The sequence below is a fragment of the Neovison vison genome, chromosome 11 (genome assembly GCF_020171115.1).
Source record: "Neovison vison isolate M4711 chromosome 11, ASM_NN_V1, whole genome shotgun sequence".
Taxonomy (NCBI): Eukaryota; Metazoa; Chordata; class Mammalia; order Carnivora; family Mustelidae; genus Neogale; species Neogale vison.
The window spans coordinates 204,362,249-204,386,478 of NC_058101.1; the positions used below are offsets into that span (position 1 = coordinate 204,362,249).

The 24,230-nt window shown below is 42.9% G+C and overlaps 1 protein-coding gene across 1 annotated transcript in view; it reads left to right on the plus strand.

Moving 5' to 3' along the window:
- Positions 1–2,550: 2,550 nt before the first annotated feature.
- Positions 2,551–24,230, plus strand: part of VEGFC (vascular endothelial growth factor C) — a 101,703-nt gene continuing 80,023 nt past the window's right edge. The window contains exon 1 of the mRNA XM_044225698.1: positions 2,551–2,816. Coding sequence (XP_044081633.1) covers positions 2,658–2,816 — 159 coding nt within the window. The 5' untranslated portion in view covers positions 2,551–2,657. The remainder of the gene's footprint in view (positions 2,817–24,230) is intronic.

Below are 24,230 nucleotides of genomic sequence, written 5' to 3' on the forward strand. Positions count from 1 at the left end.
CATGACGCCTTTTGATACATTTTGATTCTGTTGATTGACAGTCTTCACTCTATGCCAGGCCCTAGGAGCGCTGCAAGTGCCTGAGATTTCCAGTGTGGTTGCCTATGGGGGTCCAAAGCACACATGTCACCCTGGGCCCAATTGAAGGAGTCTCTGATGGTGCACTTGAGCACGTGTTTTTTTTTTAAATTTCCCTTCGGTATTCTACGTGCAAAGCTGAGAATAGCTACAATAGGGAACAGTTCAAAAGAAGCTCCGACTTCGACTTCAGCCCTACTAGTCTGGCTTCGGCTCTTCCCTTCTCACAGCTCTATGGGTATCTGAGGACAAATATGGCAAACTGATGAAATACGAGTACAAGGACAGAAGCATGACAGACCCAGAGGGCTAGCATCCCCCCAAACATCTCAGTATGCTGTGATCTTGGGCCGACTCACTGAGTGGACAGAACATAATAAAGAAAAAATTACAGAGCTCAAATCTTGGGCTCAGTAAGCCAACTTTACAAATGCAGGGCAACGTACATGGGACTGAGCAGCAATACACACGAAAAATTCTTGAGGCATTTAGCTGATTTTTTTTTTTTTAGATTTTTTATTTATTTATTTATTTGAGAGAGAGAGACAGTGAGAGAGAGCATGAGCGAGGAGAAGGTCAGAGAGAGAAGCAGACTCCCCATGGAGCTGGGAGCCTGATGTGGGACTCGATCCCGGGACTCCAGGATCACGCCCTGAGCCGAAGGCAGTTGTCCAACCAACTGAGCCACCCAGGCGTCCCCATTTAGCTGATTTTAAGCATAGCGTGAGTCAACACTCATTTGGCTGCCAGAAAAGAAACTCCATTGGAGGCTGTATCAACACATGCGCAATGGCTAGACGAGAAGACCCTTTCTACACGCTTGTAGAGCGCTTTTAGCTCTGAAGCTCGTCCTGAGTGGTATCCTTTACCCAGAACATGGAAAATTAGATTACAGTTGATGAGGGAATGTGGAGCTGTCGTTTTCCTAAAAAAGGATATTTATCTGGAAGGAAAGCTAGCATAGGGAGAACATGACAGATGTTTCCAAAATAGTCGAAGAACTCACATGTGGAAGTTAGATTAGATTTATTGTGTAAAGTCCAGAAGTCGAAAGCAATGGATACGTGGAAGGAAATGCTTTTTGGCAATGTTGATTTTCAAAAGGCAGAGGACTCCCTGTCCTGAAGATATTTGAGCCTTCTAGTATGTAATGGGGTGGGGGGTGGGGGTTCTGAACTTGGAGAGTTGAATCAGGTAACAAAGTCTCTTCTCTGTCCAAGACTTTTTGATCAGTGTATTTAAAAGTAGCTCGGGAAACCCTGCGGCTGGGTCACCGGCGACTCTACCAGACAGCCCCAAAGAGGGAGACAGCCCAGGCGATCGGCGCCACATCGTGACTTTCCAATGGGGAAATGCAGTGACTTCTCTGCAGATGTCACTTTCCACGCTGTGAACAGCACACGTGTCTCTTGATCACTCCCTTTCTCCCTGAAACCCAACTTCCCTGCAGAAACGGACAGTGCGTGTCTTTCCTCTCCTGGAAGACTGTGGCTCTACGTTCCCCACCCGCCAAAAGTCTGGGATCCGAGGGGCTCCTCAGCACTCATCCCGCTAGCCCGCCCTGCCCTCTGAGCTCTCCCGGGGTGCTCGGCTGCACACGAAGCGACCCAGAGGCAGGGAAAGAGGGGCCCGCGGCGGGGTCCCCGCCATTGTGAGGACTTGCCCTCGGACCTCCTGAAACTCCGGGACGGCTGGCGAACCTCGAGCGGGGCCGCAGGGGGCGAGGCGCGCCGGGCGCGGGGCAGGAGCCGGGCAGCGGCCGAGGACAAAGGGTCGGCCGGCCTTCCCCGGGACGCCGACCCAGGCGCGCTCCGCCCGGCCCCGGCCGCCCCCTGCCCCCGCTGAACTTGCCCCCCGGGCCGCGCTCCCGGGAGGGGGAGGGGAGAGGGGAGGGGACGCGGGGCGCCGGGGCGGAGGCGCGGGCCGCAGGGAGCGCGAGGAGCGCTTCCGAGGGAAAGTGAGAGGGGAGGGCGGCCGGGCTCGGCACGCTCCCTCCCTCGGCCGCTTTCTCTCACATAAGCGCAGGCAGAGGGCGCGTCAGCCATGCCCTGCCCCTGCGCCCGCCGCCGCCGCCGCTCGCCCAGCGCTCCGGAGCCGCCCGCGCCGCCGAGCTCCCCGGCCTGGCCGCGCGGCGCCCCGCCGCCCTCCTCCCGGCCGCCGCTCGCTGCACCGGGGAAGGGGAGGGGAGGGAGGAGGGGGCCGCGGGCTCGGGGGGGTCGGAGGGGCCGAGCAGCGCCGAGGGGGTCGGCTTTGCCCCCCTCGTGCCAGAAAGCGAAAACAGAAAGGCGAACCGAGGAGCCGTCCCCGCTCGCCCTCGCCCTCGCCGGCCCCGAATGCGGGGAGCTCGGACGTCCGGTTTCCTGTGAGGCTTTTACCTGACCCCGCGCCCCTCCCCGGCACTGGCCGGGACCGCGCCGCGCCGCGTGGGGAGCGCCGAGCCGCGGACCGCTGCCGCCGCCTCCGGCCGCCCTCGGGGGTCGCCGGCGGCTCCGCGCGGAGGGAGCGCAGCGTCGCGGGGGCGCCGCGCGCCCACCCCGCCCCCACCGCGGCCCGGCCGCCGCGCTCCGGGTCCTTCCACCATGCACTTGCTGGGCTTCTTCTCTCTGGCGTGTTCCCTGCTCGCCGCTGCGCTGCTCCCGGGTCCGCGCGACGCGCCAGCCGCCGCCGCCGCCGCCGCCGCCGCCTTCGAATCGGGACTCGGCTTCTCCGACGCGGAGCCGGACGCGGACGAGGCCCAGGTAGGTGCGGGGCCGCGCGCGCCGGGGCCGGCCTGGGGGCGATTGCGGGGGGCGCTGCGGTGTTGGGGGTCCCGGGGACCCGGGAGCCGCGCCGAGCGTGGGGTGCTGCTCCACCTTCTGGGCGTTGCATCCAGACTTAATCGAGCTGCCCGCACGCTTCCTGGGAGAAAAGTTTTCTTCTCCTGGTTTTTTTTTTTTTTTGCAGTGGAGTTGTTGCTAAGTCGGGAAGCACAGTCAGGAGAAGCGGCGGCCGCAGAGGCGGCGGGTGGTACAGATCGCAACCTGCTGGGAGCGGTCCCCGCGGGTGCACCCGGCGGGCTGGAGCCCTCGCGGGGCGCGCGGCTCGGGGGAGCCCGGGTTGGTCCGGTCGGGACGGCTCGTCTCTTCCCGCATCAGATCAGTGGGCGCCCACGCAGCTCCGGGGGCTGGGGCGACCCGTCGGCCGAGGTTTGTTTTCCCGGAGCGTTGCTCTTACTCGGAGCACCGGGCGTTTTTAGGGAAAGTGTAAAAGGAATGTAGTCACCGGCTTGGGATCAAGACTTGAGATTCCCCTGGAGAAGGGGGCAAAGGTGGGCTGCAGCACGATCGCTTGTAGACCACAGTCAGGCAAGACTTTCCAGCTTCATAAACTCTGCGTTTCTGAAATGCGCTGAAGTACTGAGAAGTAAGGTGGATAGTTTTGTTTATTAAGTAAAAGAGGGTTTAACCCTTTGCCAGAAAATGTTGCCGCGGTACTTTTGAGATATTCTGATTTTCAAACAGGAGTGACTGTATTTGTGCCTGCTTGTGCTCTTCCAAAATGTGTACGTAAAACGTTCAGCTCTGACATAAGGATGGATACTGTGCTGATCTACAGAGTTTGGGAACTCCCGGAGAAGTTTTGTATTCCACATACTGTGGGACGCCTCCTTTCAAAGGCCTGCAGAGCCCCTGACTGGGTCGTGCAGAGCCCCTGACTGGGTCCAGAATGCGGTGCTTTATTTCACCCCTTGGCCAGGGGTGTGTGACTGTCAGCTGGAACGTGACTTGATGAACATATGTTGAACGTGCCTCCACAGTTATATTTTGAAATACGTTTTACGATGCAGAAAACTAATTTTTTTAAAAAATCAAACTATCTTTAAACTTTAAATTTGGGGGACAAATTATTTAAAAAGAAAAACAACAACAGAATTTGTAATTATATATGGGTCCAGGGAAAGAAAACCTTGGGAGGAAAAAAAATGTCAAATTACAGAACAGAGTGTATGATGTGATTTGTAAAATAATTTTCAACACAGATACTTAATGTTGGTAGAACTATTATCATGAGAATGTCTCCCTGTGTTTAAATGCCACGAAAAACGTAACATTAGACCCACTTACACTTCCTGTAATTTGGAATGCCTTGGATTTCATGATATCTGTTCACTTTCTGTCTCTGCAAAGTCAAATTATTAAAAGTATGACTTAGTAAGGCAACACTCAGAGAGGTGGCTGGTGAAAGAGATCAGGGAACCTCTTGAGAGCAGGTTATTACCTGTGGTAAGTTACTTGAGTTTGCCGGAGGAAAGGGTGAAGAAGGAAGTAAAATGAGAAGTCTTTCCTGATAAGCCAAAAGCCTGTGTGGGAGTCAGTCACTGCTGGATCAGTCTTGAAGGACTGGGCCCATGTGTGCACATGCATGTTTGTTTTGTGTGGGTGTGCGTTTGGAGGTTAAAGTTATTTTTCATCTTCAAAATCATCTTCTTCGGTGATGTAATCAAATCTTTCTTTGGCTGTAAAAATCTTCGCGTGCTTTTATTTGCTTTTCGTATTTAGCCATCTTTTCTATCCCGTATGGTGAAGGTGAGTTGATATTCTGTATGTGACAGGGACTCTCTTCCACTCGATGAAACATCACTTTAAGTCTCTGAGTTCTGCAGCCCCTAAGACGGTATATTATTTCTGCACCAAAATGTTCCTCATTGGTTGAGTGGAAGCTTGACGGGGCAAGCGTCATTAATGCCTTTCGTGAAGTCGCTGGTTCCTTGCCATGAGATTCCCAAGAGACATGGTCCAGAGACTCCATGTCTCTCCCTAGTGGCCTAAACAAGTGGCTCATGAGGAGGTAAAGCTGGGAGACGAACTGATTGTTAACGTCCTAGGTGGTACGGAAACCCGACCCCAAGAAGAGACTTCAGAAGGTAGATAAGAGACACTAAATATACAAAATCTTCGATAAATGCAGAGTTTGAGTAATTGACACTTAGGAAGTATTTTTATAGTGTTATAAAAAATTACAAAACAGCTCACAAACTATAAACCGAGCCATCAAGCCTTTCACCACACTGCCCCCCAAAGCCATACAAAAAATGGGAGGTAAAATCGCAGACGTGAACAAGCATATACAAACATATATATCATATACATCCAAGCGCATATGAACAAGACTCCCTTGTCCCTTGACTTATATTTGTATTTATCAGGTTCCTCTTTTCCTGGTTATGTGACTTACTAACAGATCCCAGAATGTTTCCCCGAAGGATATTAGTACAAGCAAGCCAACATGAGAAAAGTATGGCAGGCAAAGTACTGCCTATTATAGAATTAAAATTATATAATTAAAGTATTATAACATTATTATATAATTATTATATAATTAAAATTAAGAGGAACTATTTAAAATTATCGTCTAACTCAAAAACCTGCAAAACCTGGCAAGAGCACTAGATTGCTAAATACAATTGCTAGATTTGCCAACATGAGATTGTGTAGCATTCACTCTGATTGGTTGGAGTTGGGGAGTTTTTATTTTAAAAGAAAAAAAAAATTACTTATCATGAAAAAAGAATTACAAGTAGTATGCTTTTATTCCAAAAAGGGGTTAGCAGGGAGTATAAATACCTAGGTCTTTATATATTTTAGAGCAATGAATTCAAGGAGAACATGTCTTATGTTGCACATGTCTGTGTTGAAGATCAAAATCCACAAAAGAAGGCTTAAAGGTTTATAATGTCTCAATTAAGGGAATAATCTAGATCAAGTATGATTGAATAAGCAAATATAACTTATTTTGTTTTACATAAATAACTTTAAATAACCCTACTTTACAATTTAAATGCAAAAAAGATTATTTTAATCTTAACACTAATTGCTTTAATGAGAATAGCTGTTTTAAATTAAAATAGTAAAAGAACATATGGTTTATGCTTACTATCACAAAAAACTTCCTAATAATGGTAACCCGTTTACAACATGCCAGATTTTCTTTCTCCACTGTTTATAATTCTCCATACTTTTGTACTTGTTTTATTTGTGTTTACTGTTTCAAATTAATCAGTGATGATGTTTTTCAACAAAACATGTGTGGGTTAACTATATTAGAATTCCCTAGAGGTCTTTAAATTTTTTCCCCTTACCTGAGACCAACCAAATCTCTAGGTTTGGCCTTGGAATATACATTTATACTAACATCCTAAGTCATTCTCATGCATAATGACAGTTTTAGAATCACTGAACTATGGTATGTAACAATGACTAATTTCATGGGTTTTGCCATCTTCATTATGTAACTGTTGAGTTTGCAGGGTAATCTGTTAGGCAGGGGGTATCTTAAAAGACATAAGCCATTTTTCCTCTTTTCGGGGAGCATACAGCTCAGATAGAAAAAATAAAGACTCAAGCACAAAAATACTGTGAGGTATTGAGGGAATAGTCCCAGAGCATCGTCTGTGTCCTGAAGTTCGCACGAGAGTCATCCACGTGGCCTGGAGTGCCTTGGCAAGAGGCAGAACTTGGGCTGTAACTTGGGTGAGAATTTCCAGCACATGCTAGACTATATCAAGCATGGGGATCCCATTTGGGTCGTGGATGGGGTGAGAAGGTGAGAAGGCAAGGGGTTATATAGAATAACAGTGAAGAATCTTAACTATGAGTAAGTTTTTAGAAATGGTTGTGGTCGCGTCATGTATGACCCAAGCCACTTGAAGGTGAGTTATGGAGGGTGATTCATGCTCTGAGCACCTGAAAGACACAGGTAATAAGAGAAGTTTTGAAATCATTCTGGGACTGATTACAAGTCATAAAGACTTGCTGGGGACATGGTCCAGTGAAGAAGCAACAACAATATTCTAGAAGGGAAGTGATATGTAGAGCAGAGTTGAGGCAGCAGGAGCAGAAGTCAAAGCTGTCACAGAGAAGAACCCATAGATTTGTGGACTCATTCACAAGAAAGATGAGGGAGTAGAAGAAACGAACTTTGGCATCAATACTTTAATCGTAGGGCAGCGTGGGTCCTTGCAGGTTTAGGGCACTGCAGAGAGCAGAGACTGGTTTTCAGGGATCCATGATGGCTGACAACAGCATGATTCTGTAAATCGCTTAAGATTTTACTAGTCTGAAAACTCTTTGGAGAAGCAAAATAAGCTTTACAAACTAACATCCCATTGGAGGAAAATCATTGCCTAGGATCAACAGGACTTAAACTGTGTAATATCCTTAAAGTATGTGAGCATTTGACAAGTACTATTACAATCCTGAAAGGAAAATTAACAGTCTGCATATCCTCCCACTCTGCATTGAAAATGGAGAGGTAAATTTTATTCCACTAAATTATTAGGCTGTAAGCACAACTATAATACATAGTCATTGACTTGCGGCCTTCTCTGTGCTACATGTTGCAGGACCCATGACATTTCTCAGATGTTCTGCAAATGTCCATACTCTCTGGCAGCAGTCTTTAGAAAGGGGTTCAATAATAGGGAAATACGAAATGTCTGTGAAAGTGGAAACCTACAAACTTTCTTGTCTTCACTTCACTCCACATCAATTTATGTCGGAGGCCCAGAGTTTCACTCCCTAAGAGCGCCTTTCTGAGGAGGGCAAAGGATTACATAATGGAAGGATTGGGGTTTTGTCCCCTTTTCCCAAGCATCTACGCTTTAAGGGCACATCTACAGTTTTTACGATTATGAATTGCTTTAAGAGTGTACGATTAAGTGTTTTGTCTGAGGCTCTGAGTGATGCTGGTTATCTATGGTTTGGGACATAAAAGAGCTCAATTCCTCTTTGATTTGGGTTTCACTTCTTTGAATTTGTTCTTCGGAATTCAGGACACCTGATGAACAGTCATTTGTTCAAGAATTGATAATCATCAACTTTACTTTGTAGGAAGCACTTCTTGGTATCAGTCGCACAGCTTTAGGGCTGTCCAAGTTGACCTGAGACAGGGGAGGGTGGTGGACTGGGGAGACTGCTTTCTGCCCTTTCGGTTCAGCGGCTCTTGAGGTGAAGGTCTTGGCCTCCTGACCAACATGGCACCAACCAGGAGTTCTGTTTCACAGCTCTTTCTAGGATGTTTTGGGACTCAGAGACTGGTGGAGAGCACAGAAGGTTGCTCTGCCCCTGGCACTGGTGTTTTTGGCAGCTATCGGGGTATTTACAGGTTCAGATGACTCCCTGGGGACCGTGCAGACGTCTGTATATTGAGTAGGCATTCCCATGATCTTTAGGTCTTCCCTGTAACATCCTCAGCAGCTCTGTGTGCCCTGCACTGTGCCAAGAGCTGTTCAAGTTCAGTTTGTTTTTCATTACGTCTTTCTGAGATGGATGTTATTTTATTTCATTAAAGATAATAAGCCCAAGACTCGAATGACTTAGCCGGGAGCGAGGATAGGGCTTTCTTTCTTTAGTTTCTCTTTTTAAAAAAAGCTTTTGCAGCACTTATTTTAGAAAAGTGTGACCATGGGTTTGGGCCTTCTGGATCTGTGAAAGGCCCATGACCATAGATAGTCTTTTCTTCCTGCGAGTGGTAGCTGTGGGCAAGAAGGCAGAGAGAAGAGGGACTCTGCGCATGGGGCCTAATCCGGTTACATTTATTTAAGTCCCGTTCCCTTACAATTGGACAACTCTGAAATAAACTTTACTTTCCTCCAAGTCTTACCATATGGTGCCGCCTCCAATGAAAAGGTGGTCATACATGACCTGAGTCCCTAGAAGCCTTGCAAGAATGCGTGCGTAACAAGAATTCTAACCAGAATTCCTATCACATAGTTTTTCTAAGTTGCACTAATACAACTTCAGTGGAAAGATTATGGTTTTACCTATGCCCAGTGACCTTTCAGGGATAACTGGGTTTGGAAAGAACAAACTGTGGTTGGTAGAAGCATTCAGGTCCATGGACTCCCAGGCATGCGTTGTTGCATCTTGTACCAGTTACATTATTTAAGGTCGGTGTTCATTCTGTAAATACTACCTAGTCCTACAGTTGTTGCAGAAGGCACATTTGTGAGTTCAGCTCTGTATAAATTGTGAATTAAGGTATCATGGATTTTTCACGTTAGAAAAAGACATGATATTTCATTGAATGATGATAGTTCATTGAACTTACAATGTCATTCAAAAATTTACAGTAAATATGATAAATTAGTCGGTTTAATTGTTTCTTCTGAAATTCCCTCATGTAAATTATTCAGATGCTTCCTATCATTAGTCGACTCACTCTTTTTCAGAGTTTGTAGTTTAACCGTAAGAGAAAGAAGACTTTGTCTTTATTACTGGGCATCCATCATGAAGTCAATCAAATGGATGCCTTGAGATGCCCTTCACTGGTACATTTTTGCTGTGTCCTGGTACTGATCCTGCACCAGTGGCTTTCAAATGGGAGGGGGCATTGGTGCAGTTCTGAAATCCAAAAGCTCATTTTCATAAATTACTTGGTGCTGTAACCCTGATCTGCTCTAACAAAAGGTTCTTTATAGTATTTATCATCTAAATTTGCACATTTCTAATTTCATTAAAAACATAGTAATGTATTTACTGATGAGATCAGCCTTGCCAGGAGTTGGCTGTATGTTGGTTACGTATAAAATGTATATGCGGGCACTGAGTTTCCTGAAGGATTCTGTGATCTGAAGTTAGCGCGGCCCCCAGGGCGGGGGTACGGGATTGGATAGAAGAGCAGTTCTTTCCCAAAGGCTTCCCCCACTCCCCTGATCATCTCAGTGACCACCCGGAGGGGAAACTGAGGGACTTGGGAAGGAGGCCATGGTGATACGCTAACTCCGCTTCCCTGTTAGGATGAGATTTGTGGATTTCTGACTCCAAATTCTCCTACTCGAATCTATGACAGTTCAGGAGCATTTTAATGAATTCTCACCCACAGCAGCTTTGACCCGAAGCAGGAAATGACAATGCGGTGAGTGAGGCATACAGTGCGGGGCGATTCGTGTCTGTAACAAGCATGTGATCTTCGTGAGGAACGAGAAGCTTACTCACTTAAAATACCAAAAATGGGCTACACCGTAAATGCAGACAGTGTCAGAGCTGTTGTAAGCAAGTCTCCTGATTTACCAGAAATTGTTGGGGAAGCCCCTGGCGGCTGCATGGACAAGCATGGAAAGCCTGGACTGGCGTTCTGTCAGCGGCAGAAAACAAGTGGATGCTGGTTACAGAAACAAAGGAGGGGGGCATCTGGGGTATTGAGAGCAAAGCAAAGAGGCAGGAAGGCCAGTGCAGTCAAGAGGAGATTGGGGAGGTGAGCGGGGAGTGGACCGCTTTGGCTGAGGAGTCCAGAGCTATAAGGGAAACCAAGGGGAATCTTGTAGAAGGTGTAAGAAACCAAGGAGCAGGACCTAACTTTGGAACTTGGCTGAAAGCAGTAGGACCACCGCAGATTCTTGTGTGATAGGCTGAAATGGGTGTCTTAAGGAACTTAATTGGGTATCATTGTGCAGCAGTGTCTAAAAAAAGAGAAGTAGAAGCTGGCCACAAGCTTCCCCGGAGCCATTTTCAACTGCAGCCTTCCTTGAAGCCTCTGTCACTGCCTAGCTCTTTTCATTCCCTGGGCCACCCATATACGGTATCTGAGCTCCAGGATATGCTCCTGATTATTTCTGATGGATAGTGAAGACCACTGCGGACTTATGTAAGCACCCATCACTGCACTCTCTGGAAACATTTGTAAAATATATTAATAACAGACATTTTTTCTATTATGGTTCACATTCCAAACAGAGCAAGCAGTGTAAACAGTGGTCATGATTAGTTACACACACATACACACGCACACACATTCTGCCCCCCTTTCTCCGCTCCCCCCCAAACTTAGTCACACTTCAGACTGCCAGCCATGGCTTATGTATTCTTTCTCACCTAGCTAATTATTTTTGGACATCCACTGAAAGAGAATAAAAAACTAAGTCAGAGTATACGATATTATATTCCTTATAGCCTATACACTGATTTGTAGTTCAGCTAGCAATTAAAGAGCCAGAAAGTGAGGGTGAGAGAGAGATTGATAACCTTGAAATGTCCGAGCAGTCTACAGTCTAGCAGTTCCTTTTTTTTTTTTTTTTTTTTTAAAGAAGCCTCTATCCCCAGTGTGGGGCTTGAACTCAAGACCCTGAGATCAAGAACCACATGCTCCACCAAACTGAGCCAGCCAGGCACCCCAGCAATTCTTTTTAAAAAAAATCTGCTTGCAAATATTCCTACCAACAGTAAGACTAGGCAGAGGAGAAGCAGAAATGAGGTATCAAATTCTGTAAATGTTTGTTAAATAGATAGGTTTCATCGTCAAAAAAACATCACAGACCTAAGTACTGTGGTCCTAGACATCTGAAGTAACCGTGATAGTCTTCAGAGTGATTCTCCAGCACCTTCCACCTAATTTATTACATTTGTATTATAAGCTTACTGACAATTTTCCTGATTTCCTAAATATGGAACAGGGAGGTAATATTGATATTTGATTTTGAGAAAGTTGGGGAAAATCCATGGTGTTAAATCCCTCAGTGTATGGAGGCTACGTGTTGTAGATTGGCTTAGAATGGGTTTCCACATCTCCTGTGTGCCTGGGTTTGTGTTTTTCCGTGAGTGTGACAGCCTGGTAGGTGGTGATGGTCATCCCCTGAAGTGCCCTGTACTTAAGTCATAGCTGAAAAGGATTCTGGTCCACACAGGAGTGTTATAATGCCATATAATTTCATATGACCTCATCCTGAATACTTCAAAGCTTTAATGCTTTATGTTTTTTTTAAGGTTTTCTTTATGTACTTAAGAGAGAAAGATCAAGAGAGAGAGCGTGAGCGAGCATGAGCCTGGGGAGAGGGAGAAGCAGACCCCCTGCTGAGCAGGGGACACAGTGTCCCTGATGCAGGTCTCCATCCCAGGACCGCAGGATCATGAGCTGAGCTGAAGGCAGACGCTTGACAGACTGAGCCACCCAGGCGCCCCAAAGCTTACATACTCTAAAATTTACATCTCTATTAAAGAAGCAGACTGATGTTGCTACTTCAGTGTGTAAACCTCTCAAGTCTGTATATTATTAATTGGCATAAGAGAAATAAAAATATACATTCTAAATTTACAGGGAAACCATTCCAGAAGATCTAAAATATTAAGAATACCATTTCAACAAAGAAAATATAATGGTAGAATGTTAAACACAAGAGGTAAACTTGTGTAGATTTGTTTAGAAAAATGTAATTGCCCTGCTTCTTTGGGGCATTCTTCCAGAATGGGAACCCGCAAAGTCTGTGCCGTCGTTGAGATGAATCATGGAGTAGATACTTTACTTCTAGGGCATGTCTGATTTACTTGAGTGCCCTCCTTCATCATAGGAGTTGATTTTGTTTGACGGTTCTGTTTACTGGTTCACCAGACGGTCAGTAAACACTGTGACTTTCTTGGTGCAGAAACTGGATGGTGACGGGAGTGGGCAGTGTAGGAGGTGGCGAGCAGACAAGGAAGAGGAAATTCAAAATGAGTGGTATAGACAGATTCTGGCTCTTCAAGAGCTAACAATATGTTATTTCTTCAGTAGCATCTTGAAAGTTTACTTCCTTAGGTTCAAATACATATGTTAGTTGAAGTATTTTAGGACTTTTGATCAGAAACCATAGTTCTAAACTGAAAATGTATTTCTGACTCAATCTAGACCAAAAGATAAAGCAGCCTATTTGTAAATGAATAAAGAATTAAATAATACATCATCTATACAAATCCATACATATCCATGTGGATTATCTATACAAATCTGTCTGCAGATACTGCTGTCATCTTGTTTTAAACTGATTTTCCATATCTTTATTACAGGACTGGAACTGTATGCTGTGATATAAAATGCATTTTATATTTTAAGTTCCATTCCATTTTCAAATTTAAAGTGTAATGTAATTTTCTCTTCACAGTCATTTTTATTCTCATGTTAGTTTTTTTTTTTTCTGTTAAAAGTACCATACTTATGTTTTTTGGTCAGAAACAAGATTAAAATAACATTGCATATTTAATATTCTTTTCTGTGTGGAGGAAACATTCGTGAAATTAATAAGACTTCCAATGTGAAGTACTTGAAATAGATGAAAAGTTTCTAAAAGGAAAGAACACATTTGACATTGTGGTTGTTCTGGAAGCTTCTCACATATATGAATGGGTGCCCCTGGGAGAAGGGCCACACTCCCGGGAACTGGCCGGGATTGGGGGAGGCTGACTGCTTATCCCTTTCTCAGCCAACTAGTGTTCAAAGGTTTAATGCCTTTTTTTTTCCTGATGGCACAAATAATTATTTTACTAAGAGATGTGTTGGTAAGAGCCCTATAATCTTTCCTCAAGATAATAGTGCATTTTCTTCTCTTTACGTTGTTGCACGGCGTCTTTTCTTCTGATGCTCCCTTCCCTCCCCTCAAAACCAATTGGGGATAAACTTGACAAACAGGAAAATGGCAGCGATTCCCTTTAACCCGAGTGACCACACAGCTGCCATGAATCTTTGGGTGGAATTCCTATAATCTGGAAAGGGGGACTGTTACTTCCTCTCACTTAGATTCCTTGGAAGTAGCCGGTTAATCTCCAATACCAGACGTGAGGCCATCCCAAACCACCGTGGTTTACTTTACTACAGTATCCTTGCCTGCGTGGAATATTTTTAATTCTTTCTTTTTGTTTGCATCTGTTGTGTGTATTTAGTTATTTTGCCCATCTTAATGTCCTCTTCTGAGTCTATGTTTTGAAACATGGAATACTGATTTAGATCCGTGTTTGCTTATGGGTCATGACACTTACGACTTCCCTAAAAAACAAACTAATCCTTTTGTCTCAGAGCCACATTTAAATTTGGGGACAATCGTGAATCATTGTTTGTTCTCTTTGAATCCTAGGGCTTTTAAAAAAAAAAAAAATTGGTGGCCATCCATGCCGAATTAGAGTTTTACTAAGGCCAGAATTACTCATGAGTCATGACCATCACACTTAAAATTGGGTAATTTGAAGCTGCTTTAGATACACAGATTAAGCAAATAATGATGTTATACCATTTTGTGCAAATTATTTTTTTCCTCCTAGACATTCATAGCAGCAGAGCGTGCTCTTTTGGAGACCCATTCTGTTTTACTTTAGGAAAACGCACCCTTGTGTCATGGCCCCAGGAGCACAGCATAATTCTATTACCGTAATGTAGCATATGGAGACACCTACCCTAGTGAAGGAGAGATGAAAATATTTAAAATCAGTGTTAACTTTCTCTGCCATGCTTATTTGACCTTGCAAGCCCTTCTGCATTCTTAAACTGGGGGTGATGTTAGTGTGACTGCCTCAAGCTTCCTCTAGCAGAAAATATCTAAACTTTTGCCTTCATATGCCAAGTTTTTTCTTTTTTTAACTTGATTTTAACTTTATTACACCTGCAGTATAGCAGGAAGGAGAACAGGCATGCCTGATTTGCCTTCCCTAATAGCTCTGCCCCTCTCAGGGCTAACAGTGGGTTTTCTCCCCACCAGGGTTGTTGCAGATCAATATAAACTTGACTTTCTGCCCCAAAATTAAAGTGGTTAACTTAAACACTAAGATATTTATGTATGAGATTAAATCTGTGATATTCAGACGAACTGTAGGCTATGCCATATGCACTGTGTGTGGCACGTTAAGTATTAAATGCTTGCTTTGGGTGCCTGGGTGGCTCAGTTGGTTAAGCCTCTGCCTTCAACTCAGGTCATGGTCCCGGAGTCCTGGGATCAAGTCCAGCATCAGGCTCCCTGCTCAGCAGGGAGTCCGCTTCACCCTCTGACCCTCCCCCGCTTGGGCACGCGTGGTCTCTCTCTCAAATAAATAAATATTAAAAAAAGAAAATAAATGCTTGAGCAGCAAATGGGTTATAAATGAGTTTTAACAGATATGTCTGTGAAGTGCCAAACAGTTGCTATTCATCTGAACTTTAAGAGTTCCAGTTAAATATTTATTTTAAAACCTTTCAATTTTTCACAAAATGTCACAACCTAGCATAAACATGGATTTCAATACCTGTTACTATAGGTGTCATTTAGACTGACCGGTACATGACTCTCCTATGTTGCATGATTTCAGGAGCAGTACACTGAACATTGTTTTCCATACTTATGTGTAGTCTTTTCCAGAACAGTTTCTAGTTTTCTAAGTCTAAGCTGAAACTCTTACCATTTTAGTTAGTTAAATGCCTTCTTTTTTTTTTTTTCCCGTCTGGGTGCTTTGCTTTCCCCCTGACATGAGTAGGTCTGTCCTACGTGTAGTAATTCCAGGATCATGGTCTCTTTTGAAAATTACCGAAACTCCCGGTTAAGGATTAATATTTCAGTCCAGTGCAAATTACCTCCCTTGATAATGTGCTCTTGGGTGCAGATAGATACGGTAACATTCTTTTATGAACCAAAATTTCAGACACGTGCCACATACTCTTTCTGATAAATTATACAATCTTTTCCTATAGTCCATCTTTCTACTCTAGTGGAATATTTTGCAGTTAAATATTTTTAAACCCTTTAGATAACTTTTTGCTCATTACAAAATAACTACATCTGCCACTTGCCAAGAGTTTTTCATTGTTGACACCACCTCGTACTGCAGTATATAAATGGCATAAAAATGGCATTCTGTGACGATTGTTAACATTTTTAGTGACAGTAGATTTTCTTAGAGTAAATTTAAATTTGAATTTCAGTGTTTTGGAAGACCAGGTTCCAGGTTCCACTGTCTTTGCCCCTCAGTGCATCTTCCCACTATTTTGATGCAGAAGTGATGCTGTTACATCAGTCACTTCAATTTTCATGTACCATGAACTGTTTGTGGCTTGGAAAACTTAGTACCTATTCTGTGTCCATAAATACACGTGTATAAACAGCATGTCAATGATATGTGCATTTAGAGTGAAGAACCAGAATTTTTTCCAGACTTTCAGTGCTTTTTGGGGGGGGGGCGGGGGGGCAACATGTATAAATTTATCATAGTTTTGTTAAGCCGATTTATGCTCTTGCTGCAATTTGAAATCAGAAAATTTTCGAGGCTCTGTCTAGCATTTATAACAACAACAAGAATATTTGAAATTGAGACACTCAGGAAATTGAGAAGGTAAGTTCCTACACATGTGGAATGAGGGTGTTTGGGATCAGACCAGATGTTTTGCAGCAGGAGTTGGAACTGAAATATAACTAGGTCATGTTTAGTTATCAAAAGTTGGCTTAAATGAGATTGGTAATTAAAGAGGAGTGTAGTTTACATTAGCCTTTGTAACGCTTTAGTTGTCAGCAAAATAACTTGCTCTTAGGGCCAGGTGCTTTCGTCAAAATTATTTAATTGGGTAGTTCCTACTTGAATCAACATCTGATTATAATAGATGTCATAGCACTAAATACTGGCTTAATGATTGCTGGAGGAAAAAATGCTTGTTTCCTTTGATTTAGGTCATCTTCAGGAATAGTTTTCCCTCTGGTAGCATTCCTTTCTAGAAGTTCCTGTTCACTTGCTTTCTTCATGTCTGTCTGCGTGTGTGTAGGTATGTGGCATTTTCTTTGTCATTTCCAATTATAATTGTAAACAAATATCAATAGAAATTCTTTGTAACCCAGCATGGTTTAGTCATCAGACTCACCAGCAAATATGTCTACTATGAGAAAACCGCGTCAGCCACAGCTAAATCACCAGCATGTAAAGTCATACTGTCCTCTGCTCCCCACTTTTTTTTTTTTGTATGTACTATTCTGGTTAAAGTTCAATATTTCAATAATTTGGGGCAGAATAAAAATGTATGTCATTTTGAACTGCACACAGAAAAGACATCAAGTTCTTAGATTGAAGAATTATTTAGAATTACAGCTTCAAGCAGAGTTAACTCAAAGAACTAGATGTCTAGGCACATTCTGCCTATAAATGGATACCTTATGTCTACCAAGAGTAACTGTTAGATCTCTGTCTCTTTATGAAATTGATTAATTGGTTCAGCAAGTAGTTATCACCTTCCATGCATCAGTATTTAAGGTATTAAGTAATATCTGAGGGAAACAATGCTAAAAATTCTAAGATGTAAGCTTTTATATGCTCAAAGTTGTTGTATATAATAGTGACTCATTTTTTTATGGGACAGTTTTCTTGTACTCAGTTAAGATATATAAACTTACTTCGTAGCTTTCTTTGGAGATAGCTTTGCCATAGGATAGTTCTGGCCAATGAAATATAAGACAGACTCTAGTAGAGATTTATGGAGAAACTTTTATAGTAAGTTTTCTGATAAGACACTTTTCTGATAAGACACTGCTTTTCTTCCTGCTTTGCTTTCTTCCCTGGGAATACGAAAATATCGCTTATAATTAAAAAAATACTTTATGCTTATCAAAAGAACACTTTTAGATTTCTGTGGACTAAAATTTTTATAATTATTAATGTAAGCATGTGGCCATGGAGTGACTTTCTAAATCTGCACGATGTCTTCCATCTGTTGCCCCTAGAGTTAAAATAATTTGTATCTTTATTTCCAACATTTTTTGCATGGCTGATGGATTCTCTTAAAATGTTATTTATGTTCATATTGTGTAAATACTTTAAGAAACCACATTGAAAATAAATAAAAATTTTGTCTCTGGAGAAAGTCTATATGTGTTGTCCCTTCTCACCGTTAGAAGTGTTACTAGCTTGGGAGTGACTCCTAACCAACTCTCAGTGTTTGGAAGGTGGTAGCTAGGGAGAAGAGAGAGAGAAAATTCTCCCGGGATTTAGAGAGAGAGAAAGTGAGAGAGAGAGTGTGTGTGTGTGTTTTGGATGAGAAGTCTCAGAAGTGAAAGGGAAAAAGTGTGCAAACAAGAAAATATTTTCATATCTTCATTCAGATTAATGAATAATTAAATACCTGGACTGTGCAAAAATTGCATTTGATTCCAGGCCTTTACAAGCCTGAATTTGTTATCATTGCATCAAGATGGGAAATTAGGAAAGCATGCTAATTTAAATTTAAAGCAGCTGGAAATATAATACATGGCATTGAGGCCCATCTTCTCATCTGTCAACAAGTGCTTACAGATGCCACATGGACGGTTTTAACCGCAATTATAAAACTCAGTGGAATGTTTAGAGGTGATTCCAAGAATGTGATTGGCCAGCACACAGGGCACTCATTCTTAAGGAAAGCTCTGTCCAACACAAATTTTAAATGTATACAGTCCCTTCTAGATGGATGAAGAGTTTCAGCTTAACATTTGCGAGGGAGAATACCATCAAATGAGTTGTAGAACCTCAGTTTACTTTTTCTAATAATGGCTTATTTATAAACACAATACATGTCTCTTTCAGTTAGAGTTGTGGGTTTTTTTGTTTGTTTGTTTGTTTGTTTGTTTGTTTTCCCTTAGCTATAAAATTATGGAGCTGGAGCCCCTAGGCCAAACTGTAGTAATCTGAAATGATGAAAGATTTTATACTTGACAGGCCTTCTCCCTGAAGGTTACTGGCTTCCCCTTGAAGCTGTGGATTTATTATCCTCCACTCCAGGGTGGGTAAATGTCTTAAATTCACTCTGCCACGTTATGTGCCATCTGGGGGATTGCTGGGCGTTGAGTTAGCTGCATTCATACAGTGGACTGCCTATCTATGCTCAAGGCACTCTGACCGTATCTGGTCATTAAATTGTGGTTCTTCTACTCTGAGGCTGAACCGACTGATATCTAAGATATTCTTACCCGACAGTCTAGAGGCTACGAATCAAGACCTGTCATTTGCAGGAAGCAACATTAAATAAAGTATGTGTTCTAATGTATTCCTTCAAGACTTCATTCGGACCATGAAGTGTATTTTTACTTACCAAGCTTCTATTGGGATTATTTTAATTTCTAGAATTGGTCATATTTTTCCATTTCTTGCTTCTTTGATATTTAAATTTTCAGTTTCATATTCTTTTATTTTACATGGTGTAGCCATTTTATATCAGGGTAATTGTTTGCCAGAAGAGTAGTTTGACATGCCTCACATATGTAGACTCTCCTGGCGTAACTAGATGTAGTTACTGAGTCTCCAGCAAAAGTGATTCTTCAATTTTAGTTTCTGAAGTTATTAACTACATATTACCTGCTGGCATATTTAAAACCTAACACTTATAAAGTTAATTTTCACAATTATTAGTGAATTCAAATAATTCACAATATCAACCAAAATTCACATTTAACATTCAGCTTCATCCTATTAAACATCATTTGATTAATTATATATTAAGTAGTCCTATGCTATAAATTATTCAAGAATTACAACTATTTGCATGTCATAAATCAACTGTATATTATGCATGTACTGGTTTTATTTTTATTTTCTTTTTTCCTAGCAACATGCTGGGAGCAAGCAAATTCCACAAGCAGAGTATACATACTTATCAGTTCTCCAGTATTATAAAGAAATGAGGTTGTCTTTGTTTTAAGTGAATTTTCTGCACTCCTGTAAATAGCCCTTTTGAGTATAATACCTCATATTTACATCTGCTGAGTAAAGCAGATTAAACATAACCTCATTTTAATAATTTGGCTACAAAATAAGAATTAAGGTTACTTCCCATTCGTCCATTGCTTTCCATTTCTATTTGCAGTGGCCTTTGCACTTTTTAAAAAAAACTTGCTTTTATACTTGTCTTTTGTTTCCTTCTCCTAATGCTTCTGTACTTTTGTTCTTTGATGCTAAGGAGGTATTTTTTGTTTTTCAAATTTCTATATTTTTTTTATTGCTGTGGCCACACCTTAAAAGAATTTTATTTCGGCCTCTGGTGATCTCAGCAGCTACTTAAAGAGTATCTGTTAAAGTAGGGTTTGGCTGTATGTACCAAAAAAAAAAAATACTGTTTAAGCTGCAGTGGCTTAAAGAAACTAGAGTTTATTTTTCTCCCCAATGGGCTGTTAAGGACTCCTGCAGCGTGGAGCTCCATTATGCTGTCAAAGTGACCAAATCCTCTATTTTTCTTCACTCATAGATGCAACCGAGCCGCTTCCTCTCCAGCACCCTGTCTGATGTCAGGGAAGGAAGAAGAAGGAGACAGGAAGTGGGTGCCTTAACAGAAAAAGCAGTAGCTTTCTCAGAAATCCCTAGTACATTTGCACTTACACTTACTAGAACTCCTTTGGCCATGTCCAGCTGCAGAAGAGGCTGAGAAATAAGGCACATGCAACTTCAGAACTCTTGAAGGAAGAAAAGTATGGATTTTGAGTAGCAGTATCTGTGACACCATGTCAATATGATTTTTAGTACCCCCCCCAAATTTCGCACTTTTCCCTTCATGCCTGCAGTGTTGCTGTGTCCTTTACATACTTATCCGAAAGGTTAACGTTATCTGAAGTGCTGATTTTTAAGTAATATGAATGTATCATGTAAGAACTTCGACTCTTCAAAAGGTTTAAAAATCTAGTTTGGAGAGATGGTGCTTATAGGAAACATTTATAGAACGTGAGCACTTAAAGTTGCTAATTGCATTGGGTCAAAAGTAAGTGCAGTAGCAGAGAAGGGGAAAAACTTGGAGAAGCTAATGTTCTTGAAAGATACCCAAGTAAGGTCGATTTCAGCGACGACAATAATGGATTCATCTCCACTGCTTGATGCATAGACTTACTGTGCTCTTGTTTCCTCTCCGTGCAGCTGTATTTGTGAGGCAGTTTGGTATTGATGGAGATTTCCAGTCTTCCTTTCCCTCACACAGATCTGTCTGAAGAGTGGAGAACAGCTGTTGCCAGATGACAGGCCGCTCTGATAAGAGAGAATACCATAATCCCGATTAGACTGTGTTGATTTGCAGATAGCACACCACGAGATAAGGATAAAAAACTAACCCTAGGACAGAGATGGGTGATTCAGATGGCTTCCCGCCACGGGTAAAGCAAGTGGTACAGACCCAGCTGCATGGTCCTCACAGAGGACAGATGGAGGGGGCAGAGCCTCGCTACCAGATACGAGCATCTTCTCGTATGTTCTACAGTGCTGCTCTGTGGATAGCAGAGGAGCAGTGGGAAGGTGCTCATCATATGGAAACAAAACAAAAACAAAAACAAAAAACCCAAGATTATATAACAGGCCTTCATGTGTTCCACCTTCAGTGGAATTCCCATAGCTTTTAGTTGAACTCTGTATCCTACTCAACGAACTCAAGAATGTTGCTAAAGTAGGAGCCCAGTGATTTTTCAGGGGCAGTGGTCCAGGGGACACTACGTGAGGATTAGATCATTTCAAAGCTGACAACATATTAGGTGCATTCTTATTCTCTGTTTGGAAAGTCTGCACTGAAACTTGATGCCATTCTGCTTTCTCAGGGAAATACCCTATTCAGGTCAGTGGAAATAACAAGTCAGGTTTGAAAAGAGACTTCATATATAGCCAAACAAACCTGCTAAATATATTTAGAAAATCATCCTAGTGACTAATATATTAAACATTTTCCACAATAATAATGTTGGTAATATTAGGATTTACCCTTTTTCATTGGAAATGACTTGTCATGTTTGGAAAGAGAATTTGTTGGTGGCTGAATATACTCACAAACGTGTTTAGAAAAGATTTTTACTAACAAAGCTTAAAAACAGCCTGTGGATTTTAAGCAAGAATACTCATTGAAGTCTTTAGGTAGCTGGTTTTTTCTTAGTTTAACTTCTCTAAATATTTTCAATGTAACAGGAAAAGAGGAATAAAATCAGTTGTAATTAGAATTTTGAATGTTAAAGTTAGTTGAATTTTGTACTTCAGAATTACTTTTCAAGATCATGTATAATTATCAGCTTTTTTAAAGTTGCCTGAAAACTTCTAATTAAGTAGATTTTCTTCCCAAGCCTTGTAGGAATATGTTTTATGGAATTTTTTTTTTTAAGCATAGGTTGCCAGGAAATAGTATTTTGGAGAAGTACAGGGACCCAGATTTGATTCTCAGATAATTTAAGTGTGCCTTCTGTAATCATTTTATTTTGTTTTCTTGTTGGAGGGCATAGTGTAGTATAACAGTTTGGACTTTGGGATCAGAATTGAATTTGAATTTAGCACTGCCCTAGTAGCTGTAGGATCTTAACACGTCTGGGTCAGGTTCTCCACTAAAAATTGGGGGACACGGCGTGCACCTTGCGCACTGGAGGAGAGTTCATTTAAAGCACTGTGCTGTGTTAACTGCACACACTGGTTCCCTCTCTAGGACCGGTGAAAGTCTTGACCTGCAACGCTGTAATTCACACTCTCGCCTTCAGGGCCCTTAACTAAGGTTTTGTCACCAAAGGCCCACAAGTAGAATAAAGTTCATCTAAATATCTGTTTATTGGGCCACCTGGGTGGCTCAGTGGGTTAAAGCCTCTGCCTTTGGCTCAGGTCATGATCCCAGGGTCCTGGGATCAAGCCCTGCCTACCTCTCTGCCTACTTGTGATCTCTGTCTGTCAAATAAATAAATAAAATCTTTTTAAACATCTGTTTATTGATGTAGTATCTACTGGCTAAATACATACTAATTAAATATAAATAATGCATTGCTGTTTTCAAGGTAGCAGTGACCTCCATGCTGCTAATGCACAATTATTAGATGCACAATGCACAATTATTAGAACTTTTTGTTCTGTGTGCCTTTCTGTGGTAGTCAGTCAGATACAGCAACAAGAGGAGTCACAAGGGAAACACAATCAAAGTCTGTTCCACTCAGAGGAGGAGGTCGTGGCATGCCATGCTTGGCCATATGGGGAGATTTTGGTGAGGAGCCCGGAAGCAGGAGTGAGTGGAAAGCAGGGACTAAGACCCTTTATTGGAATTTCCAAAGGAAAGCCATGGCAGGGCAGGGGAGACAGGATGGGATTGGCTGGTCTTAAAAATATCAGGGGGTCTAAACTGGAAGACTGGCGCCCGGCTCCCTGGTAACCGGCCTTGGGACGTTAAGACAAAGGAGCAGTGCCTCAGGGAGTGAAAGTGCCAGATAGAGGAGGTTTGGGTCTGGACTTGTTAGTTTGCATATCAAAACGGTGCTCCTCACTGTGCTCTTTGAAGCTCTAAGAAATGGCCAGTGGGGAGGGACACTCCCTTCCCACCAGCCTGTGAGCAAGTGCAGAGCAGAGAACCGTTAACTTTCAGCCATGCTTCTTCCTGCATTTTTTTTTCATCTTCTTCCAGAATTTTATATAGTGACGTGCCCACGGCTCCACCTCATGCCCCGTGTTCTGCTCTCTGCTCACTCTCTCGGCGATCCAGTCCCGTCCCATGGGCCCAGATACCCCAAGTTATGCCTTTAGTCCAGTTCCGTCTTTTGAACTTCAGAACATAACTGACTCTCTTTTCAACTCCCTCTCTGACATCTCCGTTCAGATGGGTGAGAGACGGTCCACATTCCGCACAGTCCAAGACTGAACTTCTGCTCTCCCTCACCTCCCGTCCCAGTGCTCTATCCGCAGCTTTCCCGGACTCCGTCAGTGGCCACAAAGTGCTTTCAGTGGGACAAGTCAAAATCCAGTGGGTCCGCCCTGACTTTCTTTCCCAAGTATATTTGGGAATGGCATCTGCTTGGCTGAGCCTTCAAACTATATCCAGAATCTAACCACCATGTCTTTCCTGTCCTGATCGGAGCCACCACTGGGTCTCAACGGGGATTACAGGAGGGATCTGTTCACTGGTCTCTCAGATCCCGCCCTTCACCCCCTCCTAAGAGTGTTCTCAACAGAGAAGTAAAAATAATCCTTTTAGAAAGCAAGTCCCACCACAGCCCCCTTCTACTGAAGGCCCAACAGAGTTGTTCCCTATTTTGCGCAGAGCAGAAACCAAATTCTCTGCAGAGGAATAGCAATGAGATTCTGGAGATGTTCTCATCTAAAAGAATTTAGTGACTGGTCCTTAGCTTTTAAGGAGGTGTGGGATTCTTGAAACACCCAGGGACTTCGCGACGGTGGGGAGGGCCTGACCACCTCAGTCCCGCAGGGGCAGGGTGAGGGAATGGTGTTACCAGCCCTGGAAACTGCTGGCCCCGTGACTGAGGGGCTGCCCGGCAGGATCTGGAGTGTGGAAGGGGCACACTTCCCTGTCTGTGCTGAGGCAAGGAAGGGAGTGAAGAGAGTAAATGTCCCATCCCATTTTTTGTTCATATCCCAGTCAAATACTTGATATTATCAGCCTTTTCCATTTTAGCCATTCTGGTCGTTATGTAATGGTATTTCACTGTGGTTTTATTTTGTCTTTCCATGGTG